Raw genomic sequence first — 18,067 nt, 5'->3', positions numbered from 1 at the left:
GCTTGCTCAAATTCTTTGTGCTGAGATTCAAAGATTTGCTATATTAGTAAAGTTAATTGAAAACATGTTTAAAGTTTCATTTTAAATAAGCTAATTTAACAAACATTCAGAATAAAGAAGACTGAGACAAACAGGCCTGTAAGTATGTTTTTTATTTCTCCTGAAAATATTTAGACTGGAATTTTTGGTCTTTTTGTTATTTTAATAGCCAAGTTTAAGAAGGATCAAAGTCTACTTTMTGAAAAGATTTGACTTATTTATGGAAGTTTTTATATTATTTGCTGTTAATAATACAATTGAATGTTGTTTCAGGTTTTTTCTTCCAACATTTCTGTTAGTCAAGTGATTCTGTGCATAACAGAGCATAGTTTTATGTAATAAAACTCACCTTAAAGTCTTTGTTATTTAATGTGTTTTRGGCAAAGAAGTAATTTCAAACAAGTTAATAGGCCTAGTTGTTTATTTGTAATTTAGCAGAGGTGTAGGCGTTTAAAAGATGCTGTTGTTTTTCTCAAGGCATTGTATAGTGTTAAAAGGTTATTTTTGGAGTTATAAAACGGAGTGAAAACTTTCAGTAGATTGGGGGGAGGAGAATGTTTCATATTCTGAAGTGTTTTTTTAGACATTTCATSCTGAGTCTGAATAAATGTTATTTGGGACCTGAAAGTTAAAACTAAGGCCCAGTGAAAGGCTTYAAGTGTGAGACAAGTCAACAGCAATAACTAAATGCTGTGTGTTTTCTGTTTTTTCAGTCTGGGAGACATGTGAAATGCAGGGCCCACAAGAATCCAGGAGGAAGCTGATAATCAGAATAAAACACACACATGGGAACTTAAATAAKGAAAGGAAAAAACAATTGTTGGAGGGGTACAATACTGCGGTTAACTAAAGATGTGAGCTAAAAGGGTGGGAAATGTGAGAGGGCGGAAATGGGGCACTGGCTGCCGAAGCACAACATGGCTGAGTCCCATGAAGGGAGACCGGGGCGGGAAACCGCGCCGCCTCAGACCGGCCGCAGCCGGATCGAGCTGGTCGCAGCCAGATAGCGGCACCTCCGCTGCCCTGGCGGACTGGGCGACAGGCGGCGCTGCGTCGCGGTGGCCGCTCTTCCCCGCGCTGCCGCCGTCTCTGTGGGCCAGGCGCAGGGCAGCGCGGGGCGGGCTCTCGCGGGGCGGGAAGGGGCCGCCATGGCGGCGCCCGTGCTGGCGGGCTCGGGAGTGGCGTTCCGGCGGGTGCTGGCGCATTTCCCCCAGGAGCTCAGCCTGGCCTTCGCCTACGGCTCCGGCGTCTTTCATCAGGCGGGAGTCTCGGCCGCCCACAGCGAGGTGAGCGCAGCCGCGGAGAGGATGGAGAGGGAGTTGCCGCTGTCCTTCAGCGTGAAGGCGGCAGAGCGCTTCGCCTGCACCTGCCTCTGTGGTGTCAAACCGCGGTTTATGTGCCTGTTTACTTATTTACTGGAGGGGAAAAGAAAGGAAAAAAGCTGGAGTTGAGGGAWGGAGGCTTGTGGGGGGGTCTGGCGGGCACCTGTAGCTTGGGCGGCGCTTCAGGCCCCTTTGCCCGCACCTGAAAGCGCCACGGAGGGTCGCGCTATCGCAACGGGAAAACGCGTTGGGGCCGTTAAGAGTCCCCGGCGCTTCTTCAGCCCTCGTGAGTGGGTCGCGGAGCCGYGAAATAGCGGCTTGTGCGGGCGCAGCCGTTCGGAAGTGGTCACACACCAGCCTTGTGCGCGCGCTCTCTCTCTCTTTCGGCTGGCTTCTTACCTGTTCCCGCAGAAGTCCCACTTGTAAATAACCTTTCATTCTCTCACAACAACAACAACAAAAAAGTGGGAACATGAGGTCGTTAGCAGGCTGCCCTGTTAGTAGTCAATTTTAGCTAATGAGGCAAAATACAGCTAAGAATGCATTTAGTGATCTGTGAGAAGAGTTGGGCCTGAAAAATTCTAAGCAATATTGCAATATCACCCCAAATGTTAGGTTATTGTAGGTGCAGGARCAGGTTATAAACTTACAATCTGTAAATTTGAGTGAGATGACTTTTTTCCCCTTCAGAAAAAGTGTACTTCATGTTACAAGCCTCTAGAGTTTGCGTGTAAGTTATTGAAGTGAATATGATAGAATGTAGGTTTTTGCTACCAGATGCCAGTACATGTACTGACATGTACGTACCGGATGTATGTACCTTTTTATTTGAAACATTACTAATTTTTTTTTTTTCACGAACAAGGAAGTGCCTGGGTGAGAATTTCTTTTTTTGTGTGTGTGTTTGAGTTCTGGTGGATTCATAGAACATGCCAGTTCTGGTTGTTCACTGAAACCCAGCTCTTGGCACACTTCTTTGCAGGTAGCATTTGTTGGACAAAATCTGCCCACATCTCATGCACATTTGTAGCCTTGTGTGTTAGCAAAAGTTGTCTTTGCTGACAATTCAAGCTGTTTTGTGTAGCTGTAAACTAGGTTCTCTGCTAGAACCRTTAAACTAGACCTGACACTTAGGGCTTTCCTATAATCATTAAACAATGATTAGCTCATGGTTGCATGTTACATGAACATTAGAATAATATGATGACCATTTGCTGCTTTCTAATATGTAAGTAACTCTTTCTCTTTGTATTCATAGAACAATATGTTGGACTTCGTATTTGCTGTTGATGATTCTGTTACATGGCATATGATGAACTTGTTAAAGAACAAGAGCCATTATTCCTTCCTCAAAGTTTTTGGACCAAAGCAGATAAGTAATATACAGAGCTACGGAGCAGGCATTTACTACAATACTTTAGTGCCATGTAATGGTAGGGTAAGTAAAAGTTGGAGTAAATTAAGCTAGATGTGTGTGTTTGGGTTAGTGAGCTGATTAGGTCAAAGTCACCATTTGTGCAGGAAGCACATATTGCTCCTTGTAGCAATAACTAACCTAACTGGTGGYAAATCAATAGTTTAACTGGTGGTATATTAAGTATTTGTATCTCAAACTTCTACGGGTAGCTCCCTAACTATTAGGCAAAAGAGAGGCAGCAATAGCTTTTAAAAATGATGATGTTTAGAACTTACAACCAAAGTACCTCAGAAACTGCATTTATTTTGCTTATTGCTTGCTGTCTACTGATTTTGATCATTCTGAAGTGTTTAACTGTTTACATCTATGGAGAAATAAAGATTTGCATTCAGTAGTTGATTACATTGTAATGGGAAGTGCATTCTAACTGTTCTTGAGATGAAATACAAAGATTTAACATAGCAAATAATAATTGGCATGTGTTGTGTAATGGCTCACAATTGTGGGCCTCTGAAGTTTTGGGTATAAATAATCTAGGCAAGTCATACTTATCTAGTAAGTTCTTTGTCCATATCTGCGGTGTTTTGTAGGAGGAATGAGTCAGGARAGAGAATGCTGTATTTGTGTGTGTTGATGCTGATTTGAGCAATTTTGGTGTGTTATAAAATCTGTTCATAAGAAAAATAGAAAATGAAATAAATCACAGTCAGAGGAAAAATGCCATTTGATTAATATATGCCTAACTAAAGTTTCTCAGGGCACATGATTTCAATAACATTGGATATGTATCAGAATTTTTGATATGAGATTGGAGAGATAGATGCAGGAGCCAATTGTGTGCTTGCTGTTTTGTTTAAAAGGCAACTGAATGAGGTAAGAATTTGGGGTTTAAACCTTGTTTTCTTCATATAAGAAGGAATTTTGAATTTGTATGTCAGGATATATATAATGATCTTCGTTGTTGAACTTTTGGCTCTCATTATGCCTTTATTTCATGTTTGCTGGCTTGATTTGATGGTAGTCTTAGGAAATCTGATATCTGTAGACTGATAACAACCTGTTAAGTATATATTTTCTTCCAGTTATGCAAACTGAGTTGCAGAATATCAAGTTATTTTCTAACAAGGCAAAAGCTTCCTGAACCATTTCCCCCAATAGAATACCCATAAATATGCAAGATTGTTTTGTTTACTTAAAATTTCCCAGATGATAAATATTATTGTACTTCACAAAATTCCACCTATTGCAGTATTTTGCTGATACAAAGGGCGGCCATAACCTTTCAGAATTATTTTTCAAAAAGGGTTATGTTGTAATATTTAGATTTTTTCAGAGTCTAGTTTTTTGTGCTTTGAAGTCCTTTTCCTTAGAGATTGATCCTGGGGTAAATTTGTAGCGAGTTTGTTTTTTTTAACCTCCTCCCAGGAAGAATCTTAGAGGACATGTTGCATCCTATCATTTATTTCAAAAAATAGTTACAGGAAAATAGTGTTTGTTATCATTCATATTCTATGAGATGTCCATATGCTCTTTTTGTCTTTACAAATCTGATTTATTTCTGGAACTCAGCTTTCCTGTTTTAAGCAATCAGTGCTATCAGTGCTGCTGTTGAATACAGTGTTTCTCTAGTAAATAGTTTTTTCTTCTGCAGTTTTAATCATAGGGGTATATTCTTTAGCATTGATGATAGTTACAGTAAAAAAAATACTTTGAGTAAATGTATGCAGTATTACTATATAGTTGTTCTGAACATTCTGTTTTGTCTTTTCAGATGATAAAATACGGTGTAATTAGCACTGATGTCTTGATTGATGACTTATTTCACTGGAAAACCCTATATGTTGCTGGACGTCTACAAAAACCAGTAACTATCTGTTCAGTTTATCTGTCTTTAAAATAGAGGAAATGGCAGGGATGGAAAGTTATCACTAGTAGTTTAGSTCTTATCACTGAGTCAGCACCCAAGTGATCACCTGATTTGAGTTCTGCTAGAGAAATAATTTCTTGGAAAGGAGGTAAAATGTAGACTTTAAGTGAATTGTGTTATGTCARAAACTTAATGGTAGATATATTAACCATAATGTTCTGGCCATACTACGTCCTGACTATCTAGACTGTAGTAAGTTATCTCTTTAAGGTTAAAGAATATTCCACTTTTATAAAGTGGAGGCCTTTCGTACACGTAAAGATGAAAGCTGCTTTGCTATGTAGTTATTGTGTGGTTTGTTGTCTGGATAAGGACAATGAAATTGACTGTATATGGTAAGAATGTCAAATGTTTTTTGTCATATTTAAAAAAAAAGTGAAGCCTTTGCTCCCTGTTAAGTGGGTGACTTGATGTGCTTTCAGCAGATGGCAGCAATGCTAAGTTACATTTTCTAGAGGGGGAATTCAGTTCAAAGCTTAAAGTATAAATTATGCTTTTGATCAGAAATGTAGAGTATGAGTTTAAATGTATTGTCTCTACTTAAATGTGTTGAATTTTTGCCAATCTTGGGTGACTCATTATGGCATGAAATAGGCTAGAACAGTAGGCTAGTTTTATGAGGAATAAAACTTAATACATTGAAAAAAAGACTGAAGGAAGAATTTTGAATTTCATATTGACTAAAAAGATGAGTTTTTTTTTCAGTGTAACTATACTTGCTGCTGCTTTGCTTTAGTAGAGATGTTTTTCATCATTTTGGTACCTACAAATTGTGCTTGATGCTCTCGTGTTAAATTCAAGGGTGAGTGCATACTTGCACTGCAAGGCAGAATTTGGAATTTTGTTTGGACACTAAAAAGATAGAGATAGCCTCATGCATATGAGCTTAAAAGATAAAAGTAATAACCAGTCCAAATTATTTGCACAAAGCTCACAGGAATATGGTTTGAATAAAGTTTGTAGGACTTAAGCTAGAATTTGACTGAAAGATTGAATTACTTTGTGTATCTTTTAAATTGCTCTTTATAGAAAGTAATCTGTAAAATCACAAACTGGAATTTTTRAAAGTTCTACTACTCTTGCAGATATGATTAAAATATATCAAAAAAGTTATTTGTAGGTTTCAGATTTTTGCTGGCTTCATGTCTGATTTAATGTTTTGGTGTATGCTTTGGTAAAGGAAAGCTTCTAAAACTGTAGAATAAGACTATTTTGGAGGAGATTTTTTAATATGCTGTAAGATCTTACATACCRTTTGTGCTACTTCTAGACACAGTTGACTAGAGGCAGATTAATGTTGTTTAACAGTTTGTCTGGGAGTTTCCTGCTTGTTCTTGTCAAGAGGGGAAGAGCTGAGAGCCTCGCTGGGGTTGCATTACAAAGCTGTCACTCTGCAAATGAAAGCCATCCAAACTATGCTAGCAGATGAGATGAAACATTTGCTCCAGCTTGGAAATATTGGCAGGATTTTCATGGAAGGTTTTGTTTCTGTTATAAACTGGTTTCCTTGAACAAGTAATCTTTCCTGAATGCTGGGCAAATATATGGAGTTTAAAATTGCTGTTAGAAATGCTGAATTTTATTCCCAGGCTGTTTTGCTTGTKTGTTAGGAGTTTATTGGCTCTTCCTCTTAAGTGAAATTCATAATTTCACTTAGCTAAATGCACATATAACTGTACTGACAAAAAAGAATAAAATTGGTTATAAGTGTTCTGAAACTGGCAAGATTCTTGAGGGGTGAAGAAAGCACAATGACCTTTATATTTTCTGAGGGGAAGAAGATTTTTAAAAGCATCTGAAGTTACTAATTTTTTGTTAAATATTTTGTGTAAGTATTCGCTTAGTATAAACAATAAAATACTTTTGTCATGGAGGGCTCTCTGTTTAATGAGGTGAGCTGAGAGAGGGAAGACTGAGTGGTATTTAAAGTTTTATAAGTGATACTGGGAACCACCTTTTTTTTCTGAATTCTCTGTTTTATGACAAAGCCTTTTTGGGATCTGTCTAGCCATCCGAATGGTTTGAAATGAGATTTACCATTTTATCCTTGTGATCAATCAACATATTTTTAATATTGGATTTTAACCTAGTGTGTATGCATTCAGTAARCTCTTCTGTGGAGTTCAAGGGAGGCAGATACAGTGTAGGCTCTGTGGCAGGTGAATGTTGTAGATTAATAGGTTTTATAATTGTAGTTTCTAGTATTAAAATAGAAAACAAAGTGGTGTGCAGAAGAGTTAAAAGGAGTTCTTGCATGTTTGACTGAAGTTGTGTTTTTAAAATGAAACCCMAAAAGTAGTAGTATTTTCCACAAGTGCCCTTGGGAGCCATTTCAGACTGTTGCATAGAATGGAATGAAGATAAATAGGATAAATTACCTCTTTTGTTGTTTTTTTTCCCTACATCTTTTTGTAGCAGTCTACTTTCTCTTCTTTCCCACTGCTTTTCTAGCTTCATCTTCGGTGGTGCTTTCCAGCTGCTTTGCTTCAAATCACTCTTTTTTCTTCTTTTTTTTTTTTCAGGTGAAAATACTGACACAAAATGAGAATGGCAAGCTGCAAGCTGCTCTTATTAGCAATCTGAAGAGTGCAGTCACAGCAGCCTTTCTCATGTTGCCAGAAAGTTTCTCTGAAGAAGACCTTTATATGCAGATTGCAGGACTCTCCTATTCTGGTTAGTATATGGTATTTAAAGCCAYTGAGGAATAAAGCTGTAGATAGAGCTGTTGTACCATATGCACAGAACTGAAATAGAAAGTTTAATGTACAAGAAAGCGTGAAACTTGTTACATCTTTCTTCCTTGTCTAGGTGATTTCAGAATGATAATAGGAGAAGACAAATCAAAAGTACAGAACATAGTGAAGCCTAGTGTTCCTCATTTTCAGAAGCTATACAGTAACATATTACAGGACTGCCCTCAAGTGGTATATAAGCATCGTCTGGGAAGACTAGAGGCAAGTAGTTTTCTTCAGTGCTTTTCCAAAATAACAATGAAAGTGAAAGGCTAGAACTTTGCTATATGCCATCATGAGCAGTTGTAGTCAATATAGTTGCTGTTTGCTTTGTTGCTTGCTTAATTCTGCAACCGGAAAATTCACCTTAAATATCAATTTCTGTCTATGTAATAACTAGTGCTCCTTTTCTTTGAGAATGGCCATAGGAATAGAGCCCTAAGAAGGGAACAGGGGAAGATGTTTTAAAAACATGCAACTTAATGACTACAATATGGAAACAACAATATAGAAAATGAAGTGCGAACATTGAGTTTGTGCTTAAAAAAAAGAAATTGACCATATGTTAACTTTGTGCAATCAGAACTTTATATCCGGCAAACTTGAGTCCTATTTGCAAAACTTCAGTCAACTAAGCTCAGATGAAAACACAACGCTGTATTTAGATAACCATACCCAATAATTGTGTTCAACACATTCAGGAAACAGTTGTCCAAAATAGGCAGTGCCTTGAATTCCATCTTTGCAGCATAAGATGTAAGTGAAAAATAGCAATTAGGAGTGCTGTGTCATCCTGCGTTTCAATAGCAGTTTTTGTTTTTTAATTGTAGGATGTGTGTCTGTGTGCAGAAATTAAGCTATGGTGTGCATTTCAACATTAAGCTACAAATAGCATGTTATCTCATGTCCATAAATTACCCTTCTATTCTCTGGTCACCTTCGTAATTATCTCATTAAGTTGTTAAAGATGTAAGCAAGCTTGAGTATGGGAAAGTTTTACCACAGCATTTTAGAGTACAGTATGGGTAGATCTACATCACAGTGTAGCTGTCTGCATATTTTCTTATCAGTGGGCTTGTCAACTTTTTAACCATTAGAAGTATTTTAAATTCTGAACATAATTGACAATGCTTTTTCCAAGAAGACTAGTTAAAATAAAACTCTTACTTTACATGTACATAAAAACTAGTAGCATAGTACAAATATGTTGTGGGATAACACATCTGTTTGGAATTAGATGTTAGTCACTGAGATTGTTGACTAAATGCTGTTGTGTTACTGTTGATTTTGAGCCAAGTGGTATATACTTTATTCCTTATACTTTGCTCTGCGTATTTGCTTTTATTCCTTGAAGAGGATAAATGCTACTTAGAGTAAAGCTTAACATRTAACAGGAACCATCCATGCAAAATGTATGTTTGCAGAATCACAGAAATCTTTCTTAATGGATTCCTCAGAAATAATTGAAGGCAGACACTACTTCTGATAGTTCTGGTTTCGGCAAGCATTCCTCCCACATAATGTTAGGAGTCTGCTCATTGTTGGCTTCATGTGTGTTCAGCGGGTGATTCATCTGGATATCATTTTCTCTCCATTGACTAGAAGGAGTTTAGRGTAACCAGACTCCTGTCTGATGGTTCCATGAAATGTTTTGAAAGTTGTATGGGAGGAATCAGGTTCTTGATATTTTTCTCCAGTTTTGGGAGAGATTTACTCCAATATACTTTTTGTCCCTCTCCCCGTCCCCCACCCCAAGTATTTGTGTTTTGTATAAMTGTGTACAGACCTGCATCTTAGAATCACTGTCGGCAGAAAAGGGTCGCTATATTTCTGATTCAGACTGGAAAATGTGGAATAAATGTTTCTTTCAAGTTATGCAAACCAGATGAGGTTAAGTTTTTACAGCAGAAAAACTTCTTTTTTCAAATGAAAGTTTAAATGCATATGCATGTGGATAAATAGCTTGATTATATTCAGAAGAAACATGTAGATAACCAGTCTTTTGGGACCATTTTTTTCATTGTAGTGTACTTACATTTCAAAGGAAATTGAATAAAGCAGAAATGGTACTATTTCCACAATAACTAGTGTTTAACCAGTGTACCCAAGTCTTCCCTTGGATAAAACACATCAGCTTTCTGTTGTGTTACTCTTCAGATTCAGAAATGAGATACAGCCTTTTCCACTGCATGAGGAGCTTTCATTATTTTTGTCATTGATTTTCTGCATGCAAAATAGTGTTTTTTGAGATATTCAACCCCCACAGCTTTATCATAGACCAAAGGTAAACCAAAGACTTCTGTGACTTGTTTGAAAATAGAGATTATTTCTGTTAACACTGTATGCTGTTACTGTCTTTTATAAAATTCAGATTGATAAAAGTCCAGAAGGTCAGTTCACRCAGCTAATGGCTTTGCCAAGAACTCTACAGCAGAAGATAACTTCTCTGGTAGATCCTCCTGGAAAAAACAGAGATGTAGAAGAAATTTTAATGCAAGTTGCTCATGACCCTGACTGTGGATTTGTGGTACATCAAGGTAGGCCTAGATAAACTTTAGCAATCTCCTTTAATGCCTCTAGATGTAAAGATTTATTACATATGTTCTTTTTACTCAGGAGGATGCTTGAGAGAGAAGGAAGACTATAAGCAATTAATCTTACAGTACCTTCCAAAAGGCACATTTTAGGATTGGCTTGATTGTGAACAGGTTCTCTGAAGTACTAAAGTACTTGTTAGGAATTTTATTTCAGATCCTGGAAAGACTCATCCTTAGCATGTAACATGAACTAGTCAGGCCGTGTGTTTTTGCAGGGTGTTTCAGACATGGATTACTGATTTGTACATAGTCATATAGCGATTTGGTATCAAAACATTGGTTAGATCTAGCCTTCTCAAGCCAAGCAGCTTATCTTCTTTAGAAGAACAAATATGGACAAAGGAATTCCTTGTGGACAAAGGAGTTTTTTATCAGAAACAGATAAAAAATAGAGCCATTTTGTAACAATACAAGACTGAACTGATTATTGAAATTGAAGGGTGTACTTTTTTCCCTCAGAAGTTTGATTAGCTCAACATCTCATTTATTGAATAAAAACAATTGATTTTTTCAGATAAACTATTTCTTGTGTGTGGATTTCCTGAAGTTTTTGTTCTTGGTTATATAAGTAGCTTTGAATGAAGATTCTGAAAATAGTATAAGGAATTATATTTTCTGTTGTGGTTAGTGCAGAAAAATAGCTTGTAGTTTGGGAGATGAACTTTGAGACTGATGCTTTTCTTTATTTTGAAATTATTTAGCAATATAAGTTTGTGTGCCTTTATGCATTAGAACATGTAAAACTTATTTTGCATATATTTTTCCATTAAAAATATGTAATATTCTAGCTACGTAGAGGCTGACTGTGCCACAATTCAAAGTAGTAAATGAGCATTACCCCTGAAAACTGTATTAAATAAGCTAGACAGTGCTGAGCTATGTAGGCATCTCTACTTGATTAAACAAGTGCAAAATTCCAGTTTCGTATTGAAGTAAATGATGAGTATGAATTGTTTTGGTCTAGAAAGTTAAAATGCTAATGCTTAGATGATGCATAATTTGAGAAATAGTGTGAAGACTGGACAGACTAACTGGATCAGTTCCTGCTAATTGTTATTGTTACCTGTTTTTATATATAAATATATATATATTGTTATATATTAAGTTCAAGTAACAAGTATATTTAAAACAGTATTTTCATTTAGTATGGCAAGGGAGACTAGAAATAGCATTTCTCAGCTGAAGTGTTTGATTTTAGGGTTTGCTTCATTGTGTACCTGGAAAAAATATTTTTCAATTTTTTGTATGTTAGAGGATGCAACCCTGCAAAACTGTCAAGATAGGTAACATCTATGTGTGTTTCTGTCTGCAGGCATTTCGGGAATTGTGAGATCTTCCAGTGTAGCACAGAGTGCTAAAACCATACTGACAGCTGGTAAGAATGTGTGCAACTTGTGTCTGCATAGATGTTCTGATTTTCACAAAGCTTAGAATTATAGTGCTTTAGAACTGTCTTTTTATAGAAGTTTATAGAGAATAAACTTTTTGGATGTTTAATGAAAATGTTGAAAATTGCTATATCTGCTTTCGATAACTACTAGAAAATTGTAAAGTAACAAAAGGAATTGGAGGCTATATGACTTGGAAAAAAAAAGTCTGGAGGTTAAGTGGGCCAGMTATTGTTGATGTGCACTGGGTGCACTAGTTCTCTTTTGGTATTAATAAAATGAAATTACTTCATAATTGCTTTTGGCTTGCTATGTGTGAATAGATCACAGTGATCAATACATAGTATTGTTCTGTGGATCACAATATTATATCATCATTAAGGGAGAGACATTAAGTTAAAGTAAGTGAGAGATGAGAACTTAAAAGAATCTGATGCTTCTATCCAGGATGAGAAGATAGGTGTATATTCAAATGCATCTTGTTTCATGCTGAGCCTATATGTGGCAAGCACTGTATATTACTGTAATTCTGGTGCATAAAAATGAACTACTTCAGAATAAGAGTTTAGTATTACGAAGTGATATGAGAGAACTTATAGAGGAGAAAAAAATGGAACTTAAGGGTGCAACTTGATCTGAGAAAATGAATTTTCTTGCATCAGGCATGTTGCTTTTATATGACTCTAAAGCAAAGTCTCCAACAGAGTAAGCGTGGTTTTTGTCCTTGTAGGATTTTTCTAGGTTGCCTGCTAGTAATCAGGAATCTGGTAATGCAGAATATCTGTTTTAGAAATACCATTTTGTGACCTATTTCTACCACAGAGGGTAGATATTGTAGAGCAAAAGAATCTGGGAAGGAGAGGATGAGAAAGATAATGTTTTTATGTGCAAATTCAGTGCTTTTGAAAGCTAACAGCCGAACTGAACTGAAAAAGCTGTTCATGTGTAACTGCAATACTAYGAATAAAAGCAGCTAAGCTTCATCATACTACACACCCCATCTGAATTTTGATAGACATAAAACAACCTCTGAGAGTCACGAAGTCCTCGTGTGTTATTCGACTCATGTTCACACCAGTCACTGAGAGCTCATATTGTTATTACTGTTGGACACATTTTAGTAGACTTGAATTTTTACATCACTTTGTTTTGTGTGCCTGAAAGGGGGTACTCTTGAAATGTTTTTTCTTACCATCTTTACCATCTTTAATGCTGGTTTTGAGTTTATGTAGTTATGTTTCTTTTTTTTGCTTTAGTATAAGCTTGAACTTTTTTCAGCTAGTTACAAGGAGGAAAACATATTTAAACAATATTTTTCCATCAGTGTGTTTAGTGTTGGAAACAGTTTTTTGGAATTTGAGTCAAGGTAAAACAAACCTATTGTGAACCTTTGTCTCAAACATGAACTCAGTGCAACAGAGTTCAGGATTGATATTTCAGAGTTACTCAAAGATTATGTGCTCAGGGCAATGAGTTCTATTTGCAAAAGAAGCATCTCTGGTAATTTCCTGACTTTAAAGGTTTTGTGTGATCTTCAGTGGAATTTAGGAGAGAGAGGATGATATTGGCTTATAAGTGACTTAGTGGGAACATTTTGCTTATGTCTGTTTATATTCCTCTCCAAATAGAGAAAAATGTTTGCCTGAATCTCAGAARTCTTGCATAGCTTCTAATAAAGGTCTCCTGATGGCAGTTTCTTAATTAAAAATTTGTCACTAGAGGGCAGTCCATTAATGCTATTTGATTGGATTCCCATTTATTTAGGGTCTTTTCAGATAATATGCATACTGCATCCAGAAAGAAAATTGCAGTTCATCTATAGAAATTATTTGCTTAAACAATACAATAAGTGCTTAGCTATTATATTAAATATCTAAGGATTTAGGGTTTTGTTCTTTATCTTGTCTAATGTTCTGTCCCYGTTAAGCAGTATTTTATACTTTCTGGTATGGACTTTTAAGAGAAGCATTATGGCTCTGATGCTTTCATTCTGTGCTTCTGCAGTGTTCTCTTTAAGAACATGACCTAAAATACTGAGAAATCAGGAAAATCATGGAACTAGTGGTTCYGTTGAACAAGCTCTGCTTGTTTTTTCTTTCTATTCCTAGTAACTGACACAGTACTTTTGTCCTAAGTCTGTTTGTGAAAAGTTTTCATTATCTGACCATCATTCTTTTAAAACTTTAATAGAGACACAAAATGATTTCCTTAAATGAATGTTAGATCTTAGAATAGAGAAACAAATGCTTACTGTCTGGACTGTAATGTTGCAATACAATGAACAGTGTAATGCTAAACTGCAAGTTAAATCAGGAATACTTTTTATTGAGGTGGCATGCTGGGTACTAACATTGGAAAGCAACACAATCAAAATAAAGAATTTCAGCCCATTTAAGAGAACTTTTTTTGWCTCTTTTTGTCAGTATGGTTTTAAAGTTGAGCTTATGCTTTGTGTTTTGGTCTGTTGTTAAATGCCCTATTTAGTTTTTGATGTGCCTGTGTATTTTTTTCAAGTCTGTGGTGAGATTGCCTCTCTGTTTCCTATTAAAGATGGCACTGTCTTTTGATTTATTTTCCCACATAACCAGAGTCTGCATTTGGGAACTAATGCTCAAGTTCTTATTTAGCCTTTCTGAGTGAGGTGTTAGTACCTTTTTACCTTAGACTTCTTGTATCACACCAAGGGGACCCTTCAAGTCTTGCAAATGACTTGTAAATAAAACATTACAAATTAAATCATCAGTTGGAATGCTGAACAGTTGTAATGGAAGTTAACAAAAATGCTTGTAGTGTTTTTCTGTTGGTTTTGATTTTTTTTAGAATTGAAATCTTTGTATTCTGTTTCCAACAAGGAAATATTTTTTTACATGTGAAGGTCAGCCTTTTATATAGCATTCAGTATGTAGATGCTGCAGTAACTGCTGTACATATCAGCTGGCTGAAAAAATACTGCATACCACTGCACCTCACTGTAAGCATGTACAAAACATTTGCATGYATCTGTGCATGTCAAGCTAACATTATATAAATATTTACCTATGCTGCATTTTATGTGCATTAACCTATTTCAAAAGGAAATAGTTTTACATCCAGGTATATCTATAAGGAAACTTTAATGGACTTCTAAGATAGTAATTTGACTATAATATAATACAGTTCTAAAAAAGGAACAAGGGACACTTGATCAAAACCAGATACAACTTATATTTATGCAGAAATTTTGTGGTCTTAATTCCATGTGCATTAGGTCTTTGTTCTGTATCATATATTGCAAAAATCTAAAGGAGACGTGGAACAACGAAGTCTTAGATTCATAGCTAAAGTAGAAAGACATTTTATGTGGTCGAACTGCTTCAGATTCTGAGACTAAGCCATAATTACAACCATTAACTTTTACTACACATGTGACTCATGACCCAGAGGGCTGCTAGAAGAAACCAGCTGTGTGCATAAACCTGTATTTTGCTTTGTAGCAGGATTGACTAGAGCAAAAATTTAAGCATCTTGTTACATAAGATGTTATATTCAAGGCTCTGGTGGTTGGAGTTCAGTAGACTGATCCCTRAAGGGAGAAATACTGCTATGAAAAAGCTCTTAATGTTGAGCAGGAGGCAGAATGGGTTGGCCAACTTAAAAGAAGCTAACTTGCAGACCACAGTGCCAGCTCAGTTAAGTACTGTTGTGCAGGACAGTAATTTGCTGTCTTACTGTGCWTTTGCCACATCCTGTACATATTTAAGAAATATACTGATTTTGTTTGAATGGCAGGATGAAATGGATCTTTGCTTTGCTGTATAGTGCCCTAGGAGAGTAGAGAGTAGTTACCAAAGATCTTCTGGTGATTTTTTTAACCTTGGGAATYGGAACCACTTCTGTGAATGTGCTAGACAGAGCTTAGCCTTATTCTGTCTCTAGAATTCCTAAACTACATGCAGTTGTAATGCAAGTAACTGATACATTATAGTTTCTTTGTGATTATTGGTTATTTGTGATACTGCAGAAAAAAAAATGTAATGACTTCATTTGTGTGCTTCATGTCAGTAAAAACGTCTGAAATACATAAAGTTTGGGTGTACCTACAGGAGACAAAGGCTTCCATAAATTTAAAATATCTCTATGTATGAATTCTTACAAAATTCTTACCAAAAAAACCTTTTTAATGGCAGCCAGATAGACTAGAGCTGCAAAACGGATTGTGTCCAGCATGGTTTTTGTATTAGTCTTTTTATTCTCCCTGACGTTCTTTCAGAAGTACAACATGCATTTTCCTATTATCTCATGCTCGTTTGACTTTGTGGAACTGTAGGCTACTAATAACAAAATTGTTGTTCACCTAAAATAATATTTGTCTTTTTACCTTTGTGTGCTTTCTAAAGTTGTCTTAAATCATATATTACTAGATCCTTATTCCCCCCCACACCAGTGTGCTGTATTGTAGATGGCTACCACTGAGTCTGGCTTGYTCATTAATTTCAGAAGATCTTTCCCTGAGTTCTGGTATTTCATACTGTGTGGTTTTTGGCTTAATTAGCAATGTGAACTTTGTCAGTCTGGTCAAGTAAATTTTAGTATATTAAAAAAGAAAAAGGAAAAAGTCATGAAAAAGAAAAAATGGTTATGAGTTTAGTCCTACAGGACCATACTTTTTAATCTGTGTGTGCAAGGGATAAAGTTAATGCAGCACAAACACCTTTAAAACCTACATTTATATTTTCAGCATTCAATTGGTAAGGGTTCATTACACTTTGTAATGTGAAAACTTGCACTTTTTGTTTTATCAAATAAATGAGGAAGGGGTTTTATCAAATAAATGAGGAAGGGGTCACTTGATTTGCTGGAGTCTTTATCAAGATGGAACTCAGGGAGAGGCTTGCACAGTTCTAACTGCATAGTTGCAAAGGAAGTGTAACTGAAATCTGCTTAGCAGGAGAAAGAAGGGTTTGGAGGTATGAGACTTGCTGTGTGTCATCTACTTCACTTCTCTATCTCTCTCTCCTTCCCTTTTACTCCTCTTGTCAAATTCTGACCACAGATATTAGGTACAGCCTTAGCACCTGAAGATTAGGTCTAATTTAATCTCAGAAATCTGGTTGTGAGCTCCTCTTTTAAGAGCTGAAATGCTTCAGTAACTTGCTTCCTCTCACAGATGTGGCATCCTGATTTACCTGCATGCTAACCAGTTTAGAGTTTACTAAATAGTCCTGCTCAGTCCTGCGTAATCAAGTCCATTAGTTTCTGGCATTGATTGTCATGCCTGATTCAGCCCTATTCAGCTGGATGTGCTACATGGGCATAGAGCCAGAAACTGCTTGAAAAATGATATATTAGTTTGAGGATCTGTAGTAGATTGGATGGTTTAAAAGTCTTTGTATCTTTAGTGTTTAGGAGCAAGAATGTATGTTATTTAACTGAAGTCTTTATCTGTTCTAGTTGACAATTTTGCCTTGAGTCACTGCATCTTTGATTAATTTGCAATGTTGCCATCAGGGCTTTAGAATAGACCAAGCTTATCCCATTTTGCATGCTTTGATACTATGAAAAGTGTTATTAGTTACTGTAGTATGTATGTGAGAAGGTTAATTTGCATATCTTAAAGCATGGATCAGGCTATTGTCATTTCTCTGGGGAAGTATTTCACTTAAGGTAGTAACAGGTATGTTCATAAAGTAAAAGAAGTAGTAAAATAACATAATATTTGATTTCATCTTTCTAAACTTTTTTGATGTTACTTTTTAGGGGCGAAGAAGTCTGTAGTTTACAGTATGAAGAAATTATATAAAATGTCAAAGGGATGGTTGAAGAAGACATCCTGAGACTTAGCATGCTATATATGGGTAAATAAATGGTACTACTTTTCCAAATATTTTGCAGGTACTGCTTCACCTAGTCAAGAAGACTAATATGCCATTTTAAAATTCCATTTTAATAATTAATATGGCCATTTGTACCACTGAAACGTTTCTGTTAGTGCAGAAGACTTGATTCTCTATCAGGGCAAGAGAATCACTCTGTAAGTGCTGAAACTAGTTTTCTGTACATATAACTTCATTTTTTCAGAGAACCTTCAGAAGTGCTGAGTTCAAAAGACTACTTGTACCTGGAATATAAAACTTATCTGTGTTTTGGTACCTTTATTTGGCCAAACACTCTAGGTGCATTCAAAATATTCCTGAAAATATTCAAATATTTTAAATACATTATTTCAAAGTACATTTTGTCTTTAGATCTTTTTCTATAAATAATTTTTGTGTGCTTCTGCAGGAAAGACTTCAAGATGAGCAAATTGTTCTCGAACCTGTAAAATTCAGAGAGCTGAAGTTCTGAGAATTTCTGTTTTCGGAAGGAGTATTGGAAGTAAAGAGCTCATCAGGTATCAGAGCCTTTCATGAAATTTGTACATTCCTTTTATCAGACTTGGATGACAGCTACCAGTGATGGATGACCATACCAAACTCTCAAATACTGTCAGAAGTGTCCTATTTGGAAGCCAAGTCCAACACTCATCTTTTGCGGCCTACTGTATACAAGTCGAACTAATTTGGGTGTTTTGGCTCCAGGGAAATTTTATCTAAGTGCTTTAAAGTTGGAGATATTATGAGAAAAAAATATTTACTCTTTGGTAAATTATTTCTGTCCTGGGGGTGG

At 36.1% G+C, this 18,067-nt stretch overlaps 2 protein-coding genes across 6 annotated transcripts in view; both read left to right on the top strand.

Moving 5' to 3' along the window:
• The first annotated feature begins 20 nt into the window (after positions 1-20).
• Positions 21-18,067, top strand: part of TAMM41 (TAM41 mitochondrial translocator assembly and maintenance homolog) — a 19,605-nt gene continuing 1,558 nt past the window's right edge. Inside the window, exons 1-9 of one of the 5 annotated variants that reach the window (XM_026046051.1) lie at positions 21-138; positions 2,620-2,799; positions 4,550-4,642; positions 7,228-7,378; positions 7,514-7,659; positions 9,809-9,974; positions 11,347-11,409; positions 17,159-17,256; positions 17,684-17,792. In XM_026046051.1, the coding sequence (XP_025901836.1) occupies positions 2,626-2,799; positions 4,550-4,642; positions 7,228-7,378; positions 7,514-7,659; positions 9,809-9,974; positions 11,347-11,409; positions 17,159-17,235 (870 nt within the window). In that variant the 5' untranslated portion in view covers positions 21-138; positions 2,620-2,625 and the 3' untranslated portion in view covers positions 17,236-17,256; positions 17,684-17,792. Of the gene's footprint in view, positions 139-1,187; positions 1,326-2,619; positions 3,652-4,549; positions 4,643-7,227; positions 7,379-7,513; positions 7,660-9,808; positions 9,975-11,346; positions 11,410-17,158; positions 17,257-17,683; positions 17,793-18,067 lie in introns of those variants that run through there. The other 4 variants (XM_026046050.1, XM_026046053.1, XM_026046052.1 and 1 more) reach the window with 4 other exon arrangements.
• VGLL4 (vestigial like family member 4) overlaps positions 17,748-18,067 on the top strand; it is an 81,228-nt gene continuing 80,908 nt past the window's right edge. The window contains exon 1 of the mRNA XM_026046056.1: positions 17,748-17,792. The gene's annotated coding sequence lies outside the window, so the exon portion shown is untranslated. The remainder of the gene's footprint in view (positions 17,793-18,067) is intronic.

Source organism: Nothoprocta perdicaria, unplaced genomic scaffold, assembly GCF_003342845.1.
Source record: "Nothoprocta perdicaria isolate Ctin4 unplaced genomic scaffold, notPer1 scaffold_42, whole genome shotgun sequence".
NCBI classification, from domain to species: domain Eukaryota; kingdom Metazoa; phylum Chordata; class Aves; order Tinamiformes; family Tinamidae; genus Nothoprocta; species Nothoprocta perdicaria.
Note: the sequence above shows the minus strand (reverse complement) of the source record. Positions and strands in the feature narration are given on the sequence as shown.